Here is a 26,667-nt window from a genome sequence, read left to right as displayed (position 1 = left end):
GGTCCGTCTATCGAACCTTGGCCTACGTCAAATGCTTCCGCCAGTTTTCCCTATTTTGGGCAGCCATTTTCCAGTTACGAACGCCCAGCAACGCTAGGGCATCCTCTTTCACTCCGTCCAGCCAACAACGTAGCTTTGGCCTGCCTCTTTTCCTACCGCCGTGTAGTACCATTTGCATAAGCCTCTTCGGCACGTCATCAATCACACATTCTAGCCACATGTCCCGGCACATCTTAGTCTGCCTATTCTTATCATTTTACTTATGTCCTGTTCTTCCGAGTAGATTTCCGAATTAGTGCACTTTCGCCAAGTCGGACCATCCCGTATTGTCCAAATATTCTTCTTTAAATCTTTCTCATGCAATTTCAGTCGTAATATGCAGACTTATAAACTGCAGAATCCAAAATAAAATAAGTTTCTAAAAATGAACGTTCGCAGTAATTGTGTTAGAATCTTCAGAAATTTTAATTCAGGGTAACTGATCTGTTTGTGCACAAACTTATAACCGAGGGAAGGGATTAGCTATGCGGTTAGCATACTGGACTCCCACGCGGAGGTCCCGGGTTCGAATCCAGCTGCTGACCCTTAGATTTTCTCTTCCTAGGAGCTTATTACAGCTCATTGTCTGGTGATGGACAATGTTGTCTGTAATGAGAGAACACTGTCCGGAGGCCGGCAGTGCACTGAAAAAAGCTCCGGGCGCCAATAACCTTAGATGTTGACGCGCCTTAAATCATTAAAAAAAAAAACTTATAACCTAATTAAGTGGCCTAAAATTTGAAATAATATAGATATTACAGGAAAACGTTGTGGGATCCAACTTTAAAAGTAAATTTACACGAATTTATATTTCTGTTCAATATTCAAAATTGTTAAATTTAAATTCTGTGTTAGCTCTTAAACTGAATTGTCGGACTATTTAAAATGGACCATTCCATTTTACTGCTTGCAACCTCTTTTTTATAAACAATTCGTGTGTCAGTCCACTTATTATTTATTCAGAAAACTTCACTTTTCAATTAGGACAAAAATAAATAAATAAATAAAAATAAATTTAGCTATCTTGTCCATGTTACCTACATTTTTATTATTTCATTTATTAGGTCAACCTAACACATTTTAGGTTTTCTATTCTTTTTTTTTGTTCTTTACAGTTGACCTCCACAGCTTTTCATTTTGATAACAATTTGTGGAAATACCTGTATGTTAATCGATAAGAAAACCTGTTTCCATTTGAAGAATCTTTATTTCGGCAAATTTCCAGTCTGTCTTATGGGCAGGACTTATCTATCTACACAGAATGCTGTTTTTCTTTCATATAATCTGAAATATCTTTCTGCAGTTTTTCTTTCATATAATCAGCCCTTTAAAATGAAAAACTTTGTGAAAAAAAGAGTTTTCTCCATTACCTGCTCTATTTAGGTGATATTTCTAATAATTTACAGGGAAATTCTGTTAAATACCCACAAGATAAAGTAAATATTTTCATCTTTTTTAATTTTTATTTCCTAAACTTATAGAATTTTACAACATATTGTTTTATTGTTATTAACTTTTATTGTTAATACGAGCCACCATCTACTGTTATTGTTATATATCTTGTACCGTTAGGGGCTTTTTTAAAAAGAATAATTTTTATTTAAAAGACAAGTTCTTTATTACAATATTATCTGATATATAATATAACATAATACAAAGATATAATACAAAGATTTCAAGGGAAGGGAACTTCACTACTGATAGGTTGAACGGAACTGAACTGATCTCGGGCAGCAATTGGGCAGAACTTAGCTCGGGCAGCGGTTGGACAGAACTTAGCTCGGGCAGCGGTTGGACAGAACTTAGCTCGGGCAGCGGTTGGACAGAACTGGCTGGCCTGGCCTGGGTGAAGTATTTATATGTTTGAAGACTGCTGTTATCAGAGGAAATATATTTATGCTGAGTCTCGAGGTTTCCTGTATATAACTCCCGGTACTTTTATAAATGCTCTGCTGGCTTCTGGAGATAGTTCTCTCGTGACAAACAACTCTGTCCATCAGCAGACAGTTATCTGCATTTGCACCCCTCTGTTCGGGGTAGGGTTTTATTAAAAACAAAAAAGAAAATCCATATGGTCTTGAAGCTCAATAAATGCACAACTTATCCTGTAATTGGGTGATTCCTTGATTCATTAATCATTGATAAAATAGACAGTTGCAAATTTTCAACAAAACTCATCGAGAACGAATTTTTTTAGACATTAAAATCAAAATTTCATTGTTTATAAGAAACGTTTTGAGGCTCTGGGTTAAGCAGATTTATAAGGAAATTTAATGCTCTTTCGTTTGGAATAAGCAGATTTGTTGTAGGATAAAGGATAGAAAAGTTACGGCCGTTTTTATGGTGAAAAACGCGAATAAACGACGGAAAAGTTAAAAATGCAAATATCTTGCACACTATTGAGAATCGGGCCATAGTACATAGAATATTTTTTGTAGCATTTGTGCTGCTGAATCCACCTCCCGAAGTTTCGACCACTCCTCCGTGTACACCCTGTATATGTTGTGTAAATGTATGTGAACTGTACTGGTAACTGTGAATGTTTATTGAACCATTACACACCTACTGGAGAATACTCCAGCCACTCCTTTACAGCTGATGGGTATGGACTACCTTACCCCCCCCAAAAATCCGTTGAAGATTATTAGTCTAGTCGGAAGTGGGACTCTATAAAAAGGGTCTTTTTCTAGACATTCACGAAAATGGTTTATTTGAACTTTTGCTATAACATATGCTAAGCTTATCACTTTGGTTTTTTTCAAACAATTTCCCAGAGAATATTTTGATTTTCAGGGATTTTCATGAAGTAAATTGTGATGGTACAGTAAAAAAATAGGAGTAAGGAGGGCTTTTACGATAAGGGCGTTGATAAAGTCTGCTCTAATGTTCCATTTTGGTATAATGTTCAATTCTATGTGCAATACATTAATTAAAGAGGATTTTATATCTTGTTAAAATTCTGGGTTTGTGGGAAATTCCACAAATGGAGATACAGAAGTTTTTCCACTTTTCACGAAAATGGCTGCTACAATTTCCTCTGAACTTCTTTTTAGGGTGAATGAACGCAATAGATTTTTCCAATAAAATAATAAAGTAATTTTTACATATTTGAAATAATGTATTCTCCGAGTAATAAATGAAATTGGTGCCTCACATTGTAATTTGTTGATGTTGCTTACACAATGTACGTGCATAGAAATGTTAATTAGTAATACTAACCAAAACTAGTAGAAATTTGCTAGAATCTAGTGCCTAGATGAAACAGCTTTGCTACTATGATGTACTCAGTTCTATTTACAACAATATTAATCACAAATGTAAACTTTCCTGTAAATTTTAGGCTAAACGTGAACTTGTTGACAATTTTGTTTAGAAATAATTTCTAAGTCCTGCTACTTTATTAATTATATTTCCCTTTTTACTCTTCATGCTCTTCCTTAATATATTCCAAAATCTTTCTTAAATTAGAAGAGGAAGTGTTGGGGATTGTGTCAAAGGTTCGTTTTGGTGTTTACAACGGAAGTACTCTTATTGAGGTTTCCTGAGTAATAAAAAAACAACAAAATACAAAATCCGGAAATAATACTGAGTTTCCCGTGTTATTCAGAGGCCCTAATTAGTGGGATGTTCATTAGAAAAAGAAGGCTGCGGTTGTTTAGCTAATTGCAGAGAATACAAAAATCCATTTTCCAGTTGCACTCCTCCAGGCAGTTTTCTTTTGTTGCAGACAACACTGTCCATCAGACATTTAAGCTCTAACAAGCTTTCTTAGGAAGAGAAAAATCAAACGACCAGCTAACTGGAGCTAGCTGTATTCTCTGCAACTAGCTAAGGCTGGAAACATAGTGGAGCGGCGAGCAAAGCGGCGATGATAGCAAAGAGCAAAGCGGCAAAATCAAACCCAAGTTAACATAGTGGGACCGCGCATAGTGGCGAGCAAAGCGAAGATAGAGCAACGCGTTATGACATGTTCGATTTCTTCGCTCTCATCGCGCTCAATTTTTAAAGGTTATAGCTCATAGGTTATGGATATTGATACATTTATTGGTTTAGTTTGTTTAAAGAAACCTCTGTGGGACCATAATATTTGCGAAGCTACAATAGTTTTTAACAATTAATAATTAATAGTTAAAATTAATTAACAATTAGTAGTTAATGGAGAATTCAGGTAATTTTTGCTACATTTAATTTGGTTCTTAATCCCTTAATGCTAACTTTCATCTAAATACTAGGCAAAATTAAATTACATTTCCACGTCCTACTACTTCTGATCAGAACGAATTCTCCAATCCTTCTTCTGTAGCGTCGTACTACTCCAGTTTTTCAGATAACAACATTAATTTACGACAAATCATGGAGTAGTGATTTAATAAAATTATTGTTTTTTTTAATTGACTAATTTCTTTTTATCTGCATATATTTCTATTTTGTTACCTTAAAGTAAAACTGCTAGGATTAATGGGTTACACTGGGCTAGTATGTAATCAAATATTGAAATAGATATTCTAAAATACGAATGAATCTTGCCAGGATGCTCCCGAAGTTATTGGTACAAGTGATGGAATTCACCAAGTTCATTTCTAAATATGTTTATACACTGCAGCCTCCTGCTTCTAAGCTGCTGTAAATACCAAATTTTCAAGGAAGAATTTGCGTATAGAAATAATTCCTCCATCTTGTCTCGTCGAAAGGAGAAACGCGTCTAAACTCGTCACTATATGCCAGCGACTCTTTGCTCGCTGCTCGTCGCTCTCTTTGATCTGATGTAGCTATCATCGCCGCTTTGCTCGCCGCTCCACTATGTTTCCAGCCTAAACAACCGCAGCCTTCTTTTTCTAATGAACATCCCACCAATTAGGGCCTCTGGATAACTCGGAAAACTCTGTATTATTTCCGGATTTGTATTTTGTTTTTGTTTTTTTTGACTCCAGGAAACCTCAATAAGAATTCTTCAGGTGTAAACTCCAAATCGAACCTTTGACATAATCCCCAATACTTCCTAGCTTGCTGGAGTCAAACTCAGGATCACTGCGTGGTTATTCACTTCGCTAAACCCTCTGCTAATCCTTATAGAATCCCTATTCTTTTTGGGGTAGGTGGGGGAATCATACTCATAAATATAGGGTTATATAGGCGTTAGAACCGTGCAACATACTGAAACGATATTTAGGTGAACAGCTTAACTTCATTCTTAAAAAAAAAAATTCTGCAGAAATAAATATACTGCGAAATTTTGCCGGAAGTATGTTTCCAATAAAAGTAATTGATTCACATTTGGTGCAATGTGTATATATGTACAAAGCATTAAAGAAAATCATGGCAGAGAGAACGGAAGTGAAAATACTTATTGGATGATGATGGAGATTGGATAATATTGAGGACTGCCCTCAGGAGAATTGGTTTGAAATGATGGGGAAGGAAAGCCGAAGATAGGCTATGAAGGGCGAAGCCCAACGAGAGTTGCAGTACTATTTAGTACCTAGCGGTAGTAGTTTTATGAATGGCTCCAAAATTGGCCAAAAACTACATTGAATTTATACGGCAGTAAAAATGTCCGACCGCATTACTTCCATTTAATAAAAGTGAGAGGAAATAAGTAGCCATCCCAATAAGGGAAGCGGTTAATGTCACTGAATCCCTCGCTTTCCTAAAAAGTGCACCACACCTAAGCTATTTTAATTTATTTAAAAAAAAAAAATCATTGTTCATTAATAATTACTTAAAGCAAAAGTATTTCTTAAAGAAAACTCTCCAAAAATTTTCCTAATTAAAAAGGAAACTTTGGAAAATCTTTCGACTTTCATGGGTCACTAAAACATAAACTCATTTTCCAACTTAGATGGGGTTGAAAGAAAACAAAGTGACTTTTTAATTAACAATATTTATCTTTTCTTTTTTCTTCTCTGTTAGCCGTCGATTAGTTGCCGCTTAGTCAAACAAGTCACTTATTTATCTTTGATTTTCTCCTGAAAATAGAAAGCATGCTCATCCTTATTTCTTATACATGGTACTTTAATTCCATACAGGTTTTTCTTCTTTATTAACCGGCTCTGGTAGAAGGTAACAAAAAAGAAAATTGAGAAGTGCTGTGTACCAATTTTACTGAGAACAAAGTGAATTGAGTATCAGTTGTGCCAAAATTTCTATTTTCTGATAGATTCACAGATGGAAATTTAAGTAGGCAGTTATTTTGGGCAGTTTGAGCCCAGTAAGTAGACTGGCAAAGCCTTGGGACAAAGCACTAATCAGATTATACAATTAGTATTGTCTTAAAATATATTTTTCAAAATCCTATTATGTATTCTCTATTTTAATTTATCCTTTATTGTTCTCAAACAAATTTTCATTTAATTTCATTATAATAAAGGAAACAATAAAGCTAGCGCCCCTCAGTATAAATTAAAAATAATACAAATGAATTTTAAAGCTAAAAATAAAATATAAGTGCTTTTTATTAGGATCCAATCTAATAAACTTACAAAAATGTCCACAGGGCTGCGCTAGCGATCAGAGAGTTTAAATTTCTACCTAACAGCTGGTTATAGTAACCTTCTTTCGCCATAAATAATATGTTCAATTTGGTTCGTACCGGTCACCCGTGTTTAAGTATAATCGGTTCGAATATCAATGAGATATTTATTTATTAACACAAAAGAAGTGATCAATTTACCTTCTCTTTTTAAAATGTTACGTCAAAAAATTAATAATTTAAATAGTGATTTGCAAGAAGTGGATTTACAGCCAGCCCTACATCTTGCCGCTTGATATTTTATGAAATTGCCTATGTAAGTAATTTGTTATTCAATTTAGCTAAAATAACTTTAAAACTATACTTTATAGTTTCTACAGAAAAGTAGCCTTATTTTATCATTGTCATTCTTGTTCTTCCTTACATGCCTATCTTTGCAAATGTTATCGTGAACTGCAACGACGTCTTATTAATGATAATGGAATCCCTTATACCTCGTTAACTAACTTCACATTCTTAAAAGAAACTCCGTTTTCCTTAAGAAAAAAAAAAGCTAAAGAGGTAATTTTCTCTACTCATCGTGGTATTCTTTCAAATTAATCAACGGTAGATCCTCCTTTAGTTTGTAATATTAATAATTATAATAATAAAGTTGAAAAATAATTGTCTATTTTGAACTTCACAGTGGTATGATTGAAGCATTATTTTATAACATGACACCAATTCAGTGGCAAAATAATTAATTCATTTAAAGATGTTAGTTTAAAATAAATAAGAAAATTTAAGTAATAATTATAATTGATATAGTATCTAGTACCAGTAAGGTTATAGTAACCTCCTTCTACCATTATCACACATGTCTTGGTAGTTACCGATACCGTCTTTCATTAGTAACTTCTTATTATTAGAATGATAAAGTTTAAGCTTTATTATGTTCTGGATTTAAACACAGTGATTTTTATCACAAGACAGTTTTATAAAAAGTCTAAATGTGAACAATCTCCCTATATTATCATATTGCCCAGATATAGTATGTTTTCTGGTACTCCAAGACAAGGTAAGTGTATTTCACTTGAAAATGCAGTGATAAGCATGTTATTTTTATGTATTTAATCAAAGTACCATGGTCTTTGATTTCTCTTTGCACGTTATAAAATAGTATTTAAAGATTCTTTTACTGTATCAAAAATCAATATTCTTGATTTGTCTTCTAATTAAATAAACGTTTCAGGCGTACGCCTAACATTTAAGTAGTTGAAGTCCTGTTTTATGATCAAAGTATTGCACAATTGATAGACAGAAATCAAAATGACAATTATTTTTAATTTTATTTGTGTTTACAAGTTCCCAATATGGTTAAATTTTTAACAAATATCAAGAAGAATTTATTATGATTCAAGATAACTATTTTGAGAACATGTTTAATTTAAAACCAATAAAAAGTTCAGCTTCATGATTTTATAATAAGATTGACTTTATAATTTTTCTAAAAGGTTTTTAGATTATAAAACAGGTTATTTTAATTGAAATTGTTCTTTTCTTTGTAATCTATTAGAATTTTAAAATGGTCTAAACGTTATTGTTTTTAGAAGACAAAGAAATATAGATTTTTTTTTAGAAACTACAACAGGTTTTTTTAAAAACACTCATGAAAAAGCAAAGAATAGATGTTTGTTTTCAAAGCTTCAAGATAATAATAGATTAGATTAGATTAAATTAGGGCGGCCTCAAGGCCTACGCCACTGCGACCCCTTTGGATCTATTGTGGCTCCCCGACTTTAGAGCTCACCCTCCAGACCCGTCCGTTTAATTAGACTCTTAATTCTGGAGAGTGACTCCTGGGTAAAGCTCTCAGGCCTTGGTTTTTCCTCCCCGAGAAGTAACATCCTTAGCCATACAAGCCCCTCACACTGACACAACACGTGCAGTGCAGTTTCCTCTTCTTCCTGGCAGAACCTACAAAGGCTGTCATCTGACAGGCCAAGATAATAATAAAAATTATTGTTGCTTTAACAAATTATTGAAATATTTTTTCTTTCTTTGCCTACAGTGAATACCTTCAACGGAAGCCTGTTAGAGTTCTACAAGGTAGACCGCAGACAGATGGGAGCTTACTTGTGTATAGCCAGTAACGATGTACCTCCTGCAGTCAGTAAAAGAATCATACTGAATGTGAACTGTAAGTCATTTTTCTTTTTTAATTTGCATGTATTGTTTCTGTATGTCAGTTTAATTGCTTGTAATCCCTAAAAAAGGTCCGTATCCGGAATCTTCATAATCCGTGGTATCAATTTCTTGAGATTCTAAAAAATTCTTGAGTTCAAGTGAGCTGGTTATAGTTAGAATAGGTGAAGATTTTTTTCCCTTCTCTCTTACCAACAGACAATTATTCTTGAACAGAACATATTTTCGGCCAAGTATACTCGTGTTTCTTACTAAACAAGTCTAGTGTACCCTGGACAAACAACATGAACTCTGAAATATACATACATATAGGGTAAAGTAGGGTGAGATGGCCACCATTAGATTTGGAGGGTGCCTGAAAATTTTTGGAAAGGGCTAGGCTTACTTTATTATTATTTTTGGAAACCTCATACGCTCACAAACTTATGGTAAGGAAACAATTTCAGAAAAAATGCTAAGGGAAACATTTTTTTATTCTTACAAAAAAAAAAATAGCAATTGGCCATCTATCCCCACTGGGTTGGGTGAGTTGGCCAATCTAACTTGGGAGAGATGGCCACATATTGTAAATGAAATTGCGCTAGTAAAACGTAAAAATAACAGATAAAAATGAATGGTTACTTAATATTTACTTATTATTCTTCTTTTTAAATGCGCTTTTACTACAATTTTGGCAAGCGTATGCAAAAGAAGAGCAATTTTCGTGGACCCACTTCCGGATATTATGCATTCCAACCAATCTTTTTTTTCTGGTCTTGTTGTAGCTTCCCCCATATCCTGTAAATTCAGTTTCATCGATTTCTGAAATGGCATCACTTTCCTCTTCAAAATCAATTCCTGTTTCGTCCTCTTCATCGGAACTTGGGAAAGGTGAGCGTTTTCTTTTTCGGACAATCCTTTCTTTCAGAATTGTCTCTTTGGGGATGAGAATATTTCTTGTTGGTTTGGATTTCTTTGCTACTCTGTTTTGCACAACAGCAATGTGCTCGGGTGAAGTTAATAAAGTGGCAATAGACTTGGCTCGTTTTCTTGCAAAGACGACAGTTTGGGTGTGGGGTTAATACGATCTCAAATTTTCTTCAGTATAATTTCCGCGGTTAGTGTTCTTGCCTTTAATACTGAGTTTGCATTCTTTTGCAGTGAATTGGAAACTGGGCCAAACTATAACAGAAAAAAAGTAAAAATAATTGGCCATCTATCCCTACTGTTTGTTGGCCATCTGTCCCGAATGCTAGAGAGAGTTGGCCAACATGATAAACATAACTCAATGCGTACTTTTGGACAGTTTTAGAAGTTAGGATTCATTAATGTATACTGTAATTTCCTAATATGTAGAAAACAACACTAAAATTTCGACAAATACATTCACTGCAGCACACAATATGTAACTATCATAAAATTCTTTGTTGAGACGATAATGTATTTATTCTCTGAGTTAATTAATAACGCTTTGATGCAGACCAAAATGAACTCACTGTAGTCAGACATGAAGGTTCATCACTGGAGAAGTCACGCAGCGCTGTCGGACGACATTTCGGTTAAATTTCGGCTGTTGGCCATCTCACCCGACTTTACCCTACAGACTTTTTTGGTTTCAAATTAACAACTATTTCAGTATTCGATTGTTAATGTTTTAGCTATTTAAGCCTTAAGAATTCTCTCTTATTTATCACTGTCTTTAGAAAATTTCAAGCATTAAAATCTTTATTAAATTTGAAGTACATATATAATGTTACATATTTTCTCAATTATATCATACTTATCACCTTCATACGAGTACTTTAAGTTATCACCTTCATTAGATGGTACATTTGCAATTATTGTATTTGTTCAATAGTAACAATTGATTAATCTGGAGAGATCTTCGTATTATTTTCCTTTCTTAATCCTAAATCTTGTTTAATATCTTGTCCAGCTGATTTTAACTCCATCTGATAATAGTTTAAAGAATTCGAAACATTTTTATTATCTTTCTTCTACCATTGTCAGTTTATATTTAATATTTTTGTAGTCAATATTAATACCATCTGATTTTTGTCTCTACTGCAACTTTCTTTCCTTGGGTTAACCATTTCACTGACACTCCATCTTAGTACAATTTCTATTAAAGTTAGAATTTTTATACCCTATTTAAAATTCGTTCTTTAAAAATACTCGTCTAATAAAAAAAATAGTATTTTAGCAAAATAAACCTTTTCACTAGATTTACAATTCATTGAACAACTATTCAAGTACAATTTCGAGTTATCCCTATTTTCTTTTTCAGTTGTATAGTATTCTTATATTCCCCCATTTCGACTTTGTTTAGTGTATGGCGGTCTTTCTGGTGATATTAAAGCTAAGCTCAAGCGCCTCCATGAACTGCTTCATAAGATTTATTTTCAGCATTCCCCAGAGACTCTCGCATTTCGCACTGCTACGATGAGTTGAAGTGGCTTTTTCCTTGTCTATCGCCGCCAATATTTTTTGGCTTCTTTCCTTTTTCAAGTCATCCAGTCTCAAAGGCCTTCCTATATTTTTCAACTCCTTAAGTTTAAATCCTCCATCCATTCCCGTAACACTAGATCTCGCTCATCTGATCTCTATATTCCCTCTCACCGTACCTCATCCTTTGACAAGTCCTTTGACGATTAAACTAGATATAAATAGAAATACTCACAAGCACGGTATTCACAGTTGTTTACTACACACTTTAACGTAGGAATTGCTGTCATCCAGTTGTAGATATGCAAAATCTGACGATACTTGCATCTTCCCCCAACTGGCATCTTCCCCCCACTTACCTTATATAGTATCTTTTTTAATCTTTTATTGTAATTTACCACTGCAATAGTTGTTGCAACAAGCAAATATGGTAAAAGAAAAAAGAAATAGAAGAAAATCATGAGTGGTGTCACTCCAGTAACGTGCTTTGCTCTCACGATAAGAGTAGATCACGAGGCCATCTTCTCTTCAATCTCCTTAGAGGATTACCCTGGTAATGTGGGAGGAAGATAAGTGTTCTATGAGGGGGTTAGAATGTGCTGCTGTAGAGGAATGAAATTTTTGAGAAAACGAGTGTTAGCAAGAGCCTGTAATGAAAGGGATTTTGAGGTCATTATGGATAGTGTGAGGTTAGATACATAGAACGGAGCGTTAAGAAGTTTTCTGAAGTATTTTTGGACTGTAATACCTGGGAGGCGTAGTGAGTTGGGAACGCTTAGTCGATCCCCAATACTTCGATGCCGTATGACCCCAAATAGGTCGTTGTAGCAGTAGATAGTCTTTTGTCATGTAGGTTAAGTTTCGAACGTTTGTCAAGTAGTCTGGCGAGAAGTTTTGTTAGTTTCTTGTCTTTTCAGCCTAGTATGGGGATTCCATGTCAACCGTTTGTCCTAGGTGCAGTCCAAGGTAGCGTACTTTGTCCACAGTTGGTATAGGAGTTTGGTTCAAGATGACGGGAGGTAGCATTTTCCGTATGAGAGTAACATAAAATAAATATTTTTTTTTTTTTAAATTGAAATAGTTTTGTGCTAAATTATTTAAATAATTTATTTAATTCTATATCAACCAGATGCTTTAAATGTATATCCATATTTTATATATAATCTAAAGCAAGATATGAGAGTATTCTATACATATTTACATACCATATGGAACCGCCACTTGCTACCACAATATGTATATATATATATATATATATATAAAACACAAATACATTTTATACTGGTCTAAGAAAAAATGTATGTATATACACTTTAAATATTCTGGGCACATTGTAACCAGCCCTGAAACCTCACATTACATTCTCCATAAATTCTATTAGATTTTTTTATATTCCCCTTTTAAAAATAAGAATAAAATAAATAAATTAGGACTGAATTTTAATGGCTTAAAACTGTGAAAAAAACTCGATAACAGATTAAATTGAATTATAGTTTTATATAAATTATTTAACGCCAGATGTACATATTTTAGAATGAGAGTATAAAATATTATCTAGTTGTGAAAAGTTTTTAATGTCTAAAGCGAAAACACCACTTCCTGTGGGTGGTTTTTTGTTTTCTTTTTATCGCCAACTTTTGGCAAATAAAGTAAACGGATTTTCAAATTAAGAGAAGGGGATTACCTTATTGGCTGGCGCGTACCGAAGATACCGAGTTCGAATGCAGCTGTGGGCCGTTATATTTTTTTCTCTTTTTTTGCAGCTTCCTTATGCAGCTCACTGACTGATCGGTGAGACAGTGCACAGAATTTTTGGACTTTAACTATTTCCACTACAAAAAAAAAAAACAAAAAAAAAAACACGTTTTATAACTGTTTGCTTTGTGGGTGGAAGGGATCATTTCCGGCGTTTTCTTGTGCTGTAATGTGGTTGGATATTTAAATGGGAATAGGCATCTGGTTTTGGACTTCCATTGGTGGGAGCCATAAACAGAAATTGTTCGACTTTTTACCGTTTATTTTCTGATTCATTGAGATAACCTCAGGAGGCGTCTTTAATGAGCAAAATAGGATGTACAGTGGAGTATCAGTTATCCGTCATGACCGGGACCGGACACGTGACGTGATAGTCGAATAGACGGATAATGGAAAAAAACAGGAAAATTTCCAGATTCTTATGTTTAACGTGTATAAAACTTTGCATTAACTGGTATACATATTTTATACGTTTATACGCTTAAACCTTAAAGGTCAGGTAGCTTTCATTATTCAATTCATTCTATTGCGTATTAAAATTAATGAATACAATGTCTTCGACATCTAATCGGTTTTGTGGGCGGTTTTGTTTGTGGTCGATCTTTTTAGGGAAAAACCCACAAACTGTCGAATGATGGACATTTTTTTGGTTTTTTTTTTTTTTAATTTTTAAATACTGAGGAGAGTGACGACGGTTAATTGGAATGGACGGATAAAAGGGTGACGGATAACCGAGACTCCACTGTAGTTGTTTAGATTAGATTAGAGTGTCCAATTGGTTTCAATGGAAATTAGTGACCGCATCTATTACAACATTTTATCTAGCATTAGCCCATTCTACTATGTATTTCCAACTGAATATCTTGTACAAGAAATTACTTTACAGCTGTTGTTCTCAACCATTTTCAGAATCGCATGTCACAGTTCCCACTTGATGTTACTCTTTCTCCTACTCTTACCGCTCCTCGTGGCCAGCTTCATTATTCCTTATAAGAGATTTATCACCGCTGTTTCAGCTAATATATTTTTTTGAGACGACCCCAGCTTCTTCTGTTCGGGGAAATTTAAATTTAATTATCCTACTTATGGAACAAAATTTGTTTTTGTGTGTTTATTGTTTGAAATATATATACTGCTATATATGTATGTATATTTTAGTTGGGCTAAGTAGTTTATTTTAGAAAATTGTCCAAATTAATGTAAAGTTAATAATAAAACAACTTACTAAACTATTTTCGCATAGAATAACCATACAAAAGATTGCCCTTAATAAAACAAAATATTAACATAAGCTAATTATATGATAACACGATGAACTTATATACAATATATAATTTATTAGAATTATATATCATATTTCATAATAATACTTTAAACTTACACACCATTCTGCATAGAACAACCAAATTTTGGTGTTTGCAGATAGTACTAAGTTGGACAGGAATTTATATCTGTTTCTCTTGTATTGCTAGAATAATTTGTTCTTAGGAATATCTAGTTTTACACAATAATAGTTTAACGTAGAAAAAACGACTCTTAGTCTTTTTTGTAATAATAAAAAGTTGAATGTTTTAATAAATAGTTTTTACAGTTTTTAAAAGATTGGAAGGAAAGTTGTGCCCATTTCAGTAGTTTTACATTAAAATATGTTAGTACATGTAACTTAAGTAATTCTCTTTTGTTTTTTACTAAAATAAACACCAGCATCAGCCGATCATTGCCAACCTTGAAATAAGTCGATTTATTCCATCATTGAATTCAGTTTCTTTAGATATCGACGATTTTACGGTTATTAGTGAAAGTTCTACCAGTAAGAAAGTTATAGCAGCTCTTAGTAAAGGTTTTCCCCTATGTATAGTCGATTTATTCCATCATTGAATTCAGTTTCTTGAGATATCGACGATTTTACGGTTATTAGTGAAAGTTCTACCAGTAAGAAAGTTATAGCAGCTCTTAGTAAAGGTTTTCCCCTATGTATAGTCGATTTATTCCATCATTGAATTCAGTTTCTTTAGATATCGACGATTTTACGGTTATTAGTGAAAGTTCTACCAGTAAGAAAGTTATAGCAGCTCTTAGTAAAGGTTTTCCCCTATGTATAGTCGATTTATTCCATCATTGAATTCAGTTTCTTGAGATATCGACGATTTTACGGTTATTAGCGAAAGTTCTACTAGTAAGAATGTTCTACCAGTTCTTAGTAAAGGTTTTCCCCTAAGTATAGTCGATTTATTCCATCATTGAATTCAGTTTCTTGAGATATCGACGATTTTACGGTTATTAGTGAAAGTTCTACCAGTAAGAAAGTTATAGCAGCTCTTAGTAAAGGTTTTCCCCTATGTATAGTCGATTTATTCCATCATTGAATTCAGTTTCTTGAGATATCGACGATTTTACGGTTATTAGTGAAAGTTCTACCAGTAAGAAAGTTATAGCAGCTCTTAGTAAAGGTTTTCCCCTAAATATAGTCGATTTATTCCATCATTGAATTCAGTTTCTTGAGATATCGACGATTTTACGGTTATTAGCGAAAGTTCTACTAGTAAGAATGTTCTACCAGTTCTTAGTAAAGGTTTTCCCCTATGTATAGTCGATTTATTCCATCATTGAATTTAGTTTCTTGAGATATCGACGATTTTACGGTTATTAGTGAAAGTTCAACTAGTAAGAAAGTTATACCAGCTCCTATTAAAGGTTTTCCCCTAAGTGTAGTCGTATATATTACTTATAAATTTTTTATTTAAATAAATTTCATGTTTGTAAATTACATAATGTAATAAATTGTTAGATTAAGTTGAGATTATAATTTGTTGAGATTATAATTGCAGGGATAATCCAGTCCGGGTAATTATGAATGCTTAAAGAAAGGTATTTCGCTCTGACAGTATTATTATTCTAAGCACCTTCCTTTTTTTTTTTTATCTCATTCCTACCTGTAGCACCAGACGTTCCTTCGTTACGGAGAGTATTTGGGAGGTTCAGATGGAGAGGGTATTCCCAGCTTCTCCACTTTTACCCTTTTCCAATTTATTTAGCAGATGTGATTCAATAAAGATTAACTTTGCATTTCACGTATGTGCGTTCCAGATGCTTTTCCAGAAGCACTTAAGAACGTTTATTAGTATTATGTAGGTGGAGAATACGGAAGAGAGATCGAAACTTCGGGAGGTGATTCAGCAGCTCAAATGCAACAGAAAGTATTCTATTCACTTTGGCCCGATTCTCAATAGTGTCCAAGATATTTGCATTTTTAACTTTTCCGCCGATATTCGCGTTTTCCACCATAAAAACGGTCGTAACCTTTCTATCCTTTATCCTACAACAAACCTGCTTCTACCAAACGAAAGAGCATTAGATTTCCTATTAATTTGCTCAATTTTTTTGTTCATTCTTTTTGGTGACTGATTCATAGTTTCAATGGGATTGAAAAAATAACTGCCATTTCAGTCTAGAAACATTTATTTTGCTGAGCTTTCGACCTAGGGACTAGGTCATCTTCAGGGCTAGTTTAGAAAGTAATACTATTACATTTCAGGGTTGGTGTGTCTTCTGTCTTGTCTGTTCATGGACACACCAACCCTGAAATGTAATAGTATTACTTTCTAAACTAGCCCTGAAGATGACCTAGTCCCTAGGTCGAAAGCTCAGCAAAATAAATGTTTCTAGACTGAAATGGCAGTTATTTTTTCAATCCCATTGCTCAATTTTCTTATTTTCTTTTTTTTTCTTTCCCCAAAAATTGACACGAGTAAATTAATAGTGAAAAGTCGGTGACGAAACTTCCCAGTTTTCTGCATTTACACCCCTCTGTTCGGGGTAGGGTTTTATTAAAAACAAAAAACATCCATATGGACTTGAAGCTCAAATAAATGCACAACTTATCCTGTAATTGGCTGACTTCTTGATTCATTAATCATTGATAAAATAGACAGTTGCAAATTTTCAACAAAACTCATCGAGAACGAATTTTTTTAGACATTAAATTAAAAATTTCATTGTTTATAAGAAACGTTTTGAGGCTCTGGGTTAAGCAGATTTATAGGAAATTTAATGCTCTTTCGTTTGGTAGAAGCAGATTTGTTGTAGGATAAAGGATAGAAAGGTTACGGCCGTTATTATGGTGAAAACGGGAATATCGACGGAAAAGTTAAAAAAAATGCAAATATCTTGGTCACTATTGAGAATCGGGCCATAGTGAATAGAATATTTTTTGTTGCATTTGAGCTGCTGAATCCAACTCCAGAAGTTTGTTGTCGCCCCCTTATCAAACTTAAGTTTATAGTGAAGAAATTTTTTTTATTAAAATATATATATTTTTAATTATTTGTTGGCAGTCAGCCCTGTGATAAAAGTTCCAAACCAGCTACTGGGAGCGCCCCTGGGTACTGACGTACAACTGGAGTGCTACGTAGAAGCTTTTCCAAACACGATTAACTATTGGCTGAAAAGCAACGGAGAAATGCTACTGCATGGGTAAGTAGAGAGATATTTCTATTATAAAAGTCTACATTTATTTATTTTGTGTGTTTATTGAAGTTTAGATAACAAGAAAGGGATTTTAAAAGTGAGTGGAAAATTTAAAACTTTTAAAGGGTCCTAGATATGTCCTTAAGGATCTTAGCTGTCCTTAAGGGCTTTTCGTAATATTGTCCTGAAAAAAAAAAAAAAAAATAGAGAAAACATTGCTCTTATTAGTATTTTTGAAACTATCAACTTACTCGTATATTTCAGCTTACAAATTAATTTAATGGTCTTCTACAAATAAATGAAACCTTTCATGTTTCGTGAACTAAACTAAGGTTGACCCTTTTTGCAGCCTCCTGTACATGCGCAGTTCTCCATTATAATAGGTTTATTTAGTAGTTTATTTAGACCTGCAAAGCTAATACGTATTGTGGTACTGGGTTCGATTCCCGGTCTTAGGCCTTGGATTTTATTTAATGGTAAATAAAAAGAAATTTACAGTAAAGTATGTTTGTTAGTCGCCTCCGTCCACGACACCTAATTGGTAGTTGGACGTTAAGCCACGCCTGAAAAAATAGGCAATTACTTTACTTTACTTTACTTAGTACTTTGAAAACTTGAAATATTGAAATATAATTAATGAATACCAGATTTTGAAATGGCCTAGCACCATTAATTTTGAAGATATCGAATTGGGTTTTCCGATTTTCTTCATAACTTTTTATACTCTTTTTATATGAAAATGGGGGTCAACTGCAAACCCTCACTTTTGGTCGCGCGTCAGCCGCGTATGCGGGCAGGAATCTAAAATCAAGTTACATATTCTGAAACTAGAGGTGACGGGCAACAAATTTTTCCTCTACCATTTTTTTGCTCAGATTAACCGTTTAAGCATGAAATGAATTTAAAAAATGAACACCCTGTATATATGTATTTGAGACATACTAACATTTAAAAAAACGAAATTCGTCCTACACAATTGATAATTTGCCCTTCCCCCCCTAACTCCAGTAATTTTGATTGTTACTAAATTATATTTAACAATAATTTTTATATCTAATAAAACAAAAAAAACCATTGCTACAATAAAAAGGGGGAAATGGTGTTAAAACCAGTCTGTGAAGGTTAATAAGAATTTTATATGCGCAGAAGTGAGAGAGAGGTTAGTGCGGATTGTGGTTACTGAATGAGTAACAGATATCCGCAATGCTGTCTGGTGAATGTGCAGTCCTCAAGGGAAACCTCTCCCTTCGCTCACTGCACGCTCCGGAACAATACCGGCATAAGCAAAGCTCATAAACTTTAATTAAAAAAAAGAAAAAGTGCGTACCTAATAAATCGAGATCTTGACGCTTTCTTGAAATAATTATTTATATTTCAAAACCAGGAACATTATTATTACTATTTGCCTAATTTTTGTATGAGAAAATATTGATCCATTATTCCTAAAATTGAGTTTTTACTCGAAATATAAGTATTTTGATTCTTCCCTGAGCACAAAATGGTGTCTCTAGCTCAAAATAGAGCTGGAGGATCTAATTTAATATTTCGATTACTTACCGGAAGGGACCGGAATAGGAAATTGGAGGCCAAAATCTTTCTACCGGGAGTATTATATAACCTTATTGTTTGTTTATTGCATCTGTTACCTTCATCCATCTTCAGAGTTGGATGATTTTATTATTAAGGACTAGGGACAGGACCTGTACACCAAGATACCGCAACATATTTGGTGTACCATCCTCTGGATAATCTAGTTGGTAAATCCTGCCCCTTCTTTGACTGCGCTACAGATATCTTTGGAACTTTGAGGCCAAAGGAGATTGTAGCGCAAAAGGTATTGGTAGGTAAAGTTCTCAACCTTTTTAGAAGCGAAAGACTAGACTTGAAAAGGGGAAGGCACAATAAGCCTCTTGGTGGCTGCGGTGCCGCCGTAGGGCATGGTCTCCCGCTTTTAAAATCTACATTACAGTCTACTTAGTTAGTAAGAAATGCTCAAGTCACTAATGCCCATTTGCTCAAGACTTAAGTTTAAAAATTTTAAACTGAATATTTTCAAAACTAAACATCTTTAAAATTCAGTTGGCTTAACGGTTCTTCTGTAGCAGCATCAGTCTCGTTATTTAATAGCCACACCTCATAAGTAATTATACTAATTATTTTACTTTTAAATTGAACTAAATTAGTTTGTTTTACAGTCCTATTTCCAAAATAACTTCGCGGACTTCACAAGAGCCGCCATATTCTCCCTTAATGCTTCCTATGTAAGGGAAACTAAGATAAAAAAGGTGAATTAGTTATTTTTAACTCCAGTATAGTTACATAATTCAACTGTTTGTTTAAAATAGGAGGCGTTATTTTATGCGGGGCGCCAAGCTTCACGAATTTAGTAGGAAAGTGTTTTTGAGCGTTTGAGGTTAAAACCGGAATTCTAATAAAAATAAACATAAATTCTCTAGTATTTGGGGTCAGTTAGGTGTAAGGGAAAGGAAAAATGATTAAAGTTTCAAAACATTTAGAGTATCTGGTAAATGAGAAAAAAAATATATTTATTCTCTGTTAGTAAAAACACATTGAAAAATTCTCATAACCTGTAACATCCACGGGGAGCGCAGGTTTGTTCCCCTAAAGAAGATAGTAATTATGTTGAACAAACATTAGCTGAGGGGAGCGGATGTAGTACATGAAGCCCCCAGACTCCACTCCCCCTACACACGTGTAATGTGTGCTACTGAATAAATGACAATACGCCATCATGTATCACACATAAACTGCAATTACATGCACATTTTATGCTGATTTATTGCAGTCCACTTTCTAGAAAAGCCTTGTTTAACTAATTTATAGCGTAATCGGCTAATTCCTTACCTGCTCCAATTGGCTGTAGCTATTCGGTCAAAATTGGGTTTTCACCAGATATAAAAAACTTAAGACATTCTCTGTTTGTTGCTGTTTTTTTTTTTAGTGTGAATTTTGTGTAATTTTTTACAATAAGAGTAGAAGATAGCCACGATAGCCGAGCGGTTAAGATACTAGACCCGCAATGCTAAGATGTATTGTTGGTTTAGTAGGTTCGATTCTCGGTCTCGATGACTTGGATTTTATTTAATGTTTGACGTGAGAATTTAACCTACTAAATTCGCCTCCCTCTACAACACCTAATTCTTAATAGGCCTTAATAAAGTAGGCATTTGAAGAAACCATGGTCGTCTCAGAACTTCTCCTTAAAATCAATACCAATGGGAATAATTTCATAGTAAAATGAGAGTCACTCTATCTGAAAATACGGTATCTCAAAGTAAAATTCTTGTTATGTGTTAGGAGTCTGTAAATTAATCTGCAAATTTGTGTAACTGATTCATTAATCCTGAAGAAAGAAAGGTAATATTGCCAATTTCAAGTCACCTTTTTTTTACTTTATTTTTGCCGAGCTTTCAACCTAGTGGCTAGGTCATCTTCAGGACTTATGTTATTAACAAACAAGAACATTTTTATGATACTGTTATTCTAAGTTTGGTGTGTCTTCTGTCATTTCTGCTTATGAACTCCAATGAATTTGTCAATAGCGTGAACGCTGAAGATAGGGCCTGGCCCAGTGATGAGCAAACTACGGACAGCGGGCTAACTCCGGCCCAGTGAAAGGTTCAATCTGGGGCCTGTCACATATTTTTTAATAATAAAAATTCCAGTGGGGTAATATTGGGAATTTTGGATTTATAGTATATTGTTTGATGCGCTTTTGGCGGGAGGTTTCCAATTTTTTTGGTAATTAAACGCAACTCTCCCAAAATTACCAAATAATTATTAAATCTTCTTGTTTTTTAACAGATGTAAAATTAATTTTTAGCCATTTTGTGTTTGCTTTAGAACATCTAAAGCTCTTAACATTTGATTTTTCTTAGAAAAATCACTCAGAAAACGACTTATTTCCCGCTATTAAGAAAAATACTAGCTTTACTGCCTTGGCAATATTTTTAGTAGAAAGGGGATGAAAAAATTACATAAAAATGACCTATCGCGTGCTCTTCTTTCTCTTTGATTATAAGTTAAAAAAATTGAAATATGATTAATAAATACCAGATTTTGAAATGGCCTAGCTCCTTTAATTTTGAAGATATCGAATTGCGATTTCCGGTTTCTTTCATAACTTTTTATACTCTTTAAAACTGTATATATGAAAATGGGGAGTCAACTGCGAACCCTTACTTTTGGATGCGCGTCTGCCGCGTACGCGGGCAGGAATCTAAAATCAAGTCCCATATTCTGAAACTAGAGGCGACTGGCAACAAATTTTTCCTCTACCATTTTTTGCTCAGATTAACCGTTTAAGCATGAAATGCATTTGAGACGTCTTAAAATGAACACCCTGTATAATGGGCGCGGCATAGTAATTTTTTTCATTTCTATTTTTGTGTTTCAATTTCTGTCTTTTGTCTGATTGGTTCGCTTAGTTTTTAGAAAAAAGTAAATCGTAACTATAAATCAATATGTTTTTAACGGAAATCCAAATATTTATTACAAGAGTGGTTTACTCAGATCTTTTAGCATATTGGACAAGAATAAAAGAATAATACTAAGGTGAGAAAAAGTGATGAAAGCAATCTGAAAACTGAGAGAGATAGAGTGATTGAGTGAGGAAAGAAGTGCCTTGTTTTTGCCCTTCTTTGTTTAGAAGGGCAACACAAGAGCAGTGGTTGTTGTTCTATTGGACAAAAAGGGCGCTGAAGTGAAAGGTGGTGTCTCTTGTGAGAAGGGTGCGGAGAAAAAAAAAAATAGGGCCACTCACCGAAAAATTATAAGAGGCAGTGCTCCAGCGCACAGCAATCTTTACCAGTTCAAGGGTTACCCATTTCTTATGCAAACTGAACCTTCCTCTGGCATTATCCAGCAGGATATCCGCCACTAAAACCTTAACATAAACAAAAAAAAAACAAAAATCTGGTATGAACTCTCGCCAATTCTCTCCAGAATTCTGAAGATACTAACCTGAACAGGACGTATTTAATTCTTACCAACAATTTTAGAAGGAATTCTATCCTCTGCTCTCCTCCAAAACTGTCCTTTTATTCAAAACTTTAAATAATTATTATTCTTTTATCTCATTTTATTCACTTACAATTACTATTTGTGTGCTTGTGGAGATCTACATTACTTTCCTTTTGTAAAGTAGAATATTCTCTCCAGGCTCCTCCAGGCTGTTACTGTCTAGACAATCCCTAGCAGGACATGATTGCAATGATTCTTTGATGCTAATCCCTGTCTTGGGAAACTTCTATTTCTTGCTCCATCTCCATTTCTGTAGAGTGGACGATTGCCACCTTGAACCACTTCTTCAGCTATTTATGACCACCTTCACTGCTGACCCCGTGTCAAAACATCGTTCCTTCCACTTACTTATTTTTCTTACTTTTTTTCTTTCTGTCATTACGCGGTGCCCTTTTTGAGCAGCTTGCCACCAGTCTGATTTCTTACTATTTTTTTTTTTTACTAAGCAGCTCTACAGCCTAAAGTGGGCCTTGGCTTCCCGAACAGTCCTCTCTACACATGGTCCTTCTCTTCCAGTTCTGCACGTTCAGCACTTTAAGGTCCCTTTAAACATCCTGGAGCCAACGTCTTCTAGGTCGCCCTCTTCTTCTCGTACTGAACGCGTCTGCAAATATCTTCTGAGGCATTCTATCCTCCGCCATTCTCGCAACATGTCCTAGCCAATCAAATCCTCCTCACTTTGATAAACTGTACAATATCACAGATCCCTGTATAACCCGTAACAGTTCTTTATTATTCCTTCTTCTCCATGCACCCTCCTCCAGTACAGGTCCAAATATTCTTCTTAAAATCTGATTTCTGCAGTTTTCATCTTCTGATCTTGCCGTTAAGTGACCTGCTCTGCTCTTCCTTCTTGCGTGCAGCATTATGCTCTCCACGTCGGACATATATCTCTTGTTTTTATTTCTCCCCATTGTAATGGTCAGGTCAGGAGTAGCCTTTCTCCCACTTAGGGTGGCAACTCTACATCCAGAAATTTTTTTCTAAGGGTTTTTCCCCACAGTGAGGATTCCCTCGCCCAAACTAATTTAATTTTTTATTTTACTCCTCCAAACCTCTCTATTTTTCGCATCTTCTATTGAAAGGCCATATCCACCTAAGCCATCTTCAGCCATCACAGCTTCGGCCGGCCTCTTCTCCTTCTTCTCTCTGGGTCCCATTCCTTGATCCGTATAGGAATCCTTTGCTCTTCCATCCCTTGAAACATGTCCGAGCCACTCCAATCTTTTCTCCGTAATTCTTTGGAGGATATCCTTCTCTACTTCCATAGTCTTTCTTATCTCCGAATTTCTAACTCTTTCTAAACGGGATTTTCGAGCGGACCTTCTCCAAAAATCCATCTTGGTTGCCAACAATTTCCCTCACTCTTGATTTCCTCAAGTCAATGTTTCACTACCGTACCAGTATAATGCTTTCGACTATGGAATTATACATTAGCCTTTTAACTGACGGTAGTATGTTACTGCTCCACAGTAGAGTATTAAGCAACCCTATGGCCCTCTCTGCGACCCTCAGAGATTCTTCTTGACACTTCTCTCCTAGAGCCGCCATCTACTTCAAGGATGGTACCCAGATACCTAAAATCCACAGAAATAAATAACCAAAATAAGGAAATAATAATTTGTATATATGTATAAGGCCATTTAAATAATAATTAACAAAAACATTCTAGGTAAATGGTTGGAAGGAAATCGATACTGTCTTCTCAAACATTTTGTCAAACACGAGATGCTCAAAATTTGCGCTTCCTGAGATAAGTCATCTTCAGTTTTTGCCACTTCCTGCATGCTTATCTATAGCAAACGTGGGAGAATAAATTTACAAAAAATATTTTACTTAAATCTAGTTTTTTATTGAGTTAATAAACAAAATATAAAATATTAGGTTTGGCGGGTATGTAAAATATTGCGGGTATCTTGGGCGGCCAGAAGCCAACAAGTTGAAACCGGAAAGAAAATATAATTATTATGATAAGTAGCAAGAGTTATGTTAGAAGTTGGGCCGCGTGGCTGTTCCTCGAGGTAGTACGAAGGGCGGCCCTGGTTAAAGAAAATACAAGCGGCCCTCCTCTGTCTGCCACTATCAGCGGCCTCCCCTAAGTCTGTACTTCCATGACCCCCGTCTTGTGTGTTCAAGTAATCTAAAAGTTGGCTTAGCCCTTTTTTTTTTTTTAGTGGGTTGGGAGGCCTGGTTTGGAAGAGAGGTTTGAAAGTGGAAAACGATGGAAGTCCACTAAACCACTCGGCTTTGTGCATGTAACCCGGTGGGGGCGGAGTGCTATGGCCGGAAACGGGCCCGGGGTCTGTGAAGGTAACTATGTAATAAAGTTACTTCCGTTTTCCCCGCTTTTCCTTTGTCATGCACCGCTAGCTTCTTATTCTTGGAAATATTTCTCCCAAAACTGGTGGTGGTTGATTGCCGTGGTTTTTTCCAAAATTTAAACTACAAAAAACTATTACGAAACACCCGCACGACTTACTCTTGTCACAGGGCTGAAAGTTTTCCTCCAACTTGGTATTTTTACAAAATGTTTGTTGGCTTCAATAAAGATTCCATTTTTAAGGATTTTTATTAAAAGAACTTTTAAAGAAAATATGGCGACTCTGCATCCCTTCTTAGAATCTATAATTATATATAGATTTAACTATAATTTAACAAAATGTCCGCAGATATTTAAGTAGCCGCATTCACAAATACTAAAAAAGAAGTCGTAGGCGCCACGGTAGCCTAGCGGTTAGGATACTAGACCCGCAAAGCTGAGGTGTATTGTTGGTTTAGTGGGTTCGATTCCCCTGTCTCTAGGCTTTGGATTTTATTTAATGGTTAATATGAGAAATTTATGGTAAAGTATGTTAGGCGGTTGTAGGCTAGACCCGCAAAGCTAAGATGTATTGTTGGTTTTGTGGGTTCGATTCCCCCGGTCTCTAGACCTTGGATTTTATTTAACGGTTAATATTAGAAATTTATAGTAAAGTATGTTAGGCGGTTATAGGCTAGACCCGCAAAGCTAAGATGTACGTAAAAGTTGGTTTGGTGGGTTCGATTCCCGGTCTTAAATCTTGGATTTTATTTAATGGTTAATATGAGAAATTTATAGTAAAGTACATATGTTTGCTAGTCATCTCCATTCACGACCCCTAATTTGTGGTAGTTACATGTAAAGCCTGCCTGCAAAAAAAATAGGCAATTACTTTACTGAAAAAAGGAAGTCTTTCAAAATACTTGCAATCCCGGACAGAGCGGTTTTCTTCAAGTTCGTTCTTTTATCAACATTTTACTTCATTCATTCTTCACTCGTTCATTGGCCATGGAAACAAGGAAGTCATTTTGATCTACACCGGAATAACCGGAAAAATGAAACTAAACTCGTGCTCTGAACTTGGGTGATTGGCAACAGGAGCTTTTATTTTCAGTACACTGCCGACCACTCCGAGACGTTGTTGTCCCAATACATAACAACACTGCCCAGTGGGCTGTATGAAAGCTAATAGGAAGAGAAAATCTATGGGCCAGCAGCTGGATTCGAACTCGGGATATCCACGTGGGAATTAACACTAACCAATTAGGCTGGTTCCTTCGCTTCGTGATATTACTTTTAAACATCCAATATCCTCAAATTGGAAACGATTTCATTCGTTGTTTTTTTATGGAACGATTTTTTTTTTCAGAGAACGAAATAAAATGTCTTTTTATCCAAATGTTTAAACGCTCTGTATTATTACTGTATTATACATTTATATAATGTAATCTATTTATTACAATATTCATAGAGTACTCAGGGTAAACATAAATGGTACTCAGAGAAGTACTCCACTTGTATTTGCAGGTACAGACCGGAAAGGGTATTAATACCATCAAGTTGTAACAGGTTCTCTAACTAACATCCACCTTAGACAATATTGTTTGCATAATGTAATTCTCCGTTATTTAAACCAGCTTATTATCTGTTTTCGAGAGCTTTGTTGTTGTTGTTGTTGTTGTTTAATTAGCAAATAATTATTCAAAAACATTGCCTTTGTTAGGCTCTCCATCTTTGTTGTTCATGTTTATTATTAAAGCTACATATTGTTACAGTGTTGGATTTCGTAAGTTTTTAATTTTTTTAAGCGCTTGTTTTGCTTAATTATGTTCCATCAGTATATTTTCATGGTATTTTATTACTTAAGGTTTTTGTATTAAAATAATTTTCAAAACCCAAACATGAAGTCATAGTGTTGTAGAACGCAGTTTAAGCTGCTGAAAACTGTAGAAACTTTTCTTTTTATTTCCCATCCAAACTTCCCTGG

At 34.8% G+C, this 26,667-nt stretch overlaps 1 protein-coding gene across 4 annotated transcripts in view; it reads left to right on the top strand.

Moving 5' to 3' along the window:
• Positions 1–26,667, top strand: part of LOC141457218 (lachesin-like) — a 492,403-nt gene that overhangs the window by 390,355 nt on the left and 75,381 nt on the right. For all 4 annotated transcript variants that reach the window (XM_074133882.1, XM_074133879.1, XM_074133883.1 and 1 more), the window contains exons 6-7: positions 8,559–8,687; positions 17,206–17,344. In XM_074133882.1, the coding sequence (XP_073989983.1) occupies positions 8,559–8,687; positions 17,206–17,344 (268 nt within the window). The remainder of the gene's footprint in view (positions 1–8,558; positions 8,688–17,205; positions 17,345–26,667) is intronic.

This window comes from Rhodnius prolixus, unplaced genomic scaffold (assembly GCF_049639745.1).
Source record: "Rhodnius prolixus isolate KJV_2025 unplaced genomic scaffold, Rpr scaffold_10, whole genome shotgun sequence".
NCBI lineage: Eukaryota > Metazoa > Arthropoda > Insecta > Hemiptera > Reduviidae > Rhodnius > Rhodnius prolixus.
The sequence above is the reverse complement of the archived record's forward strand: the minus strand, read 5'-3'. Positions and strand labels throughout refer to the sequence as shown.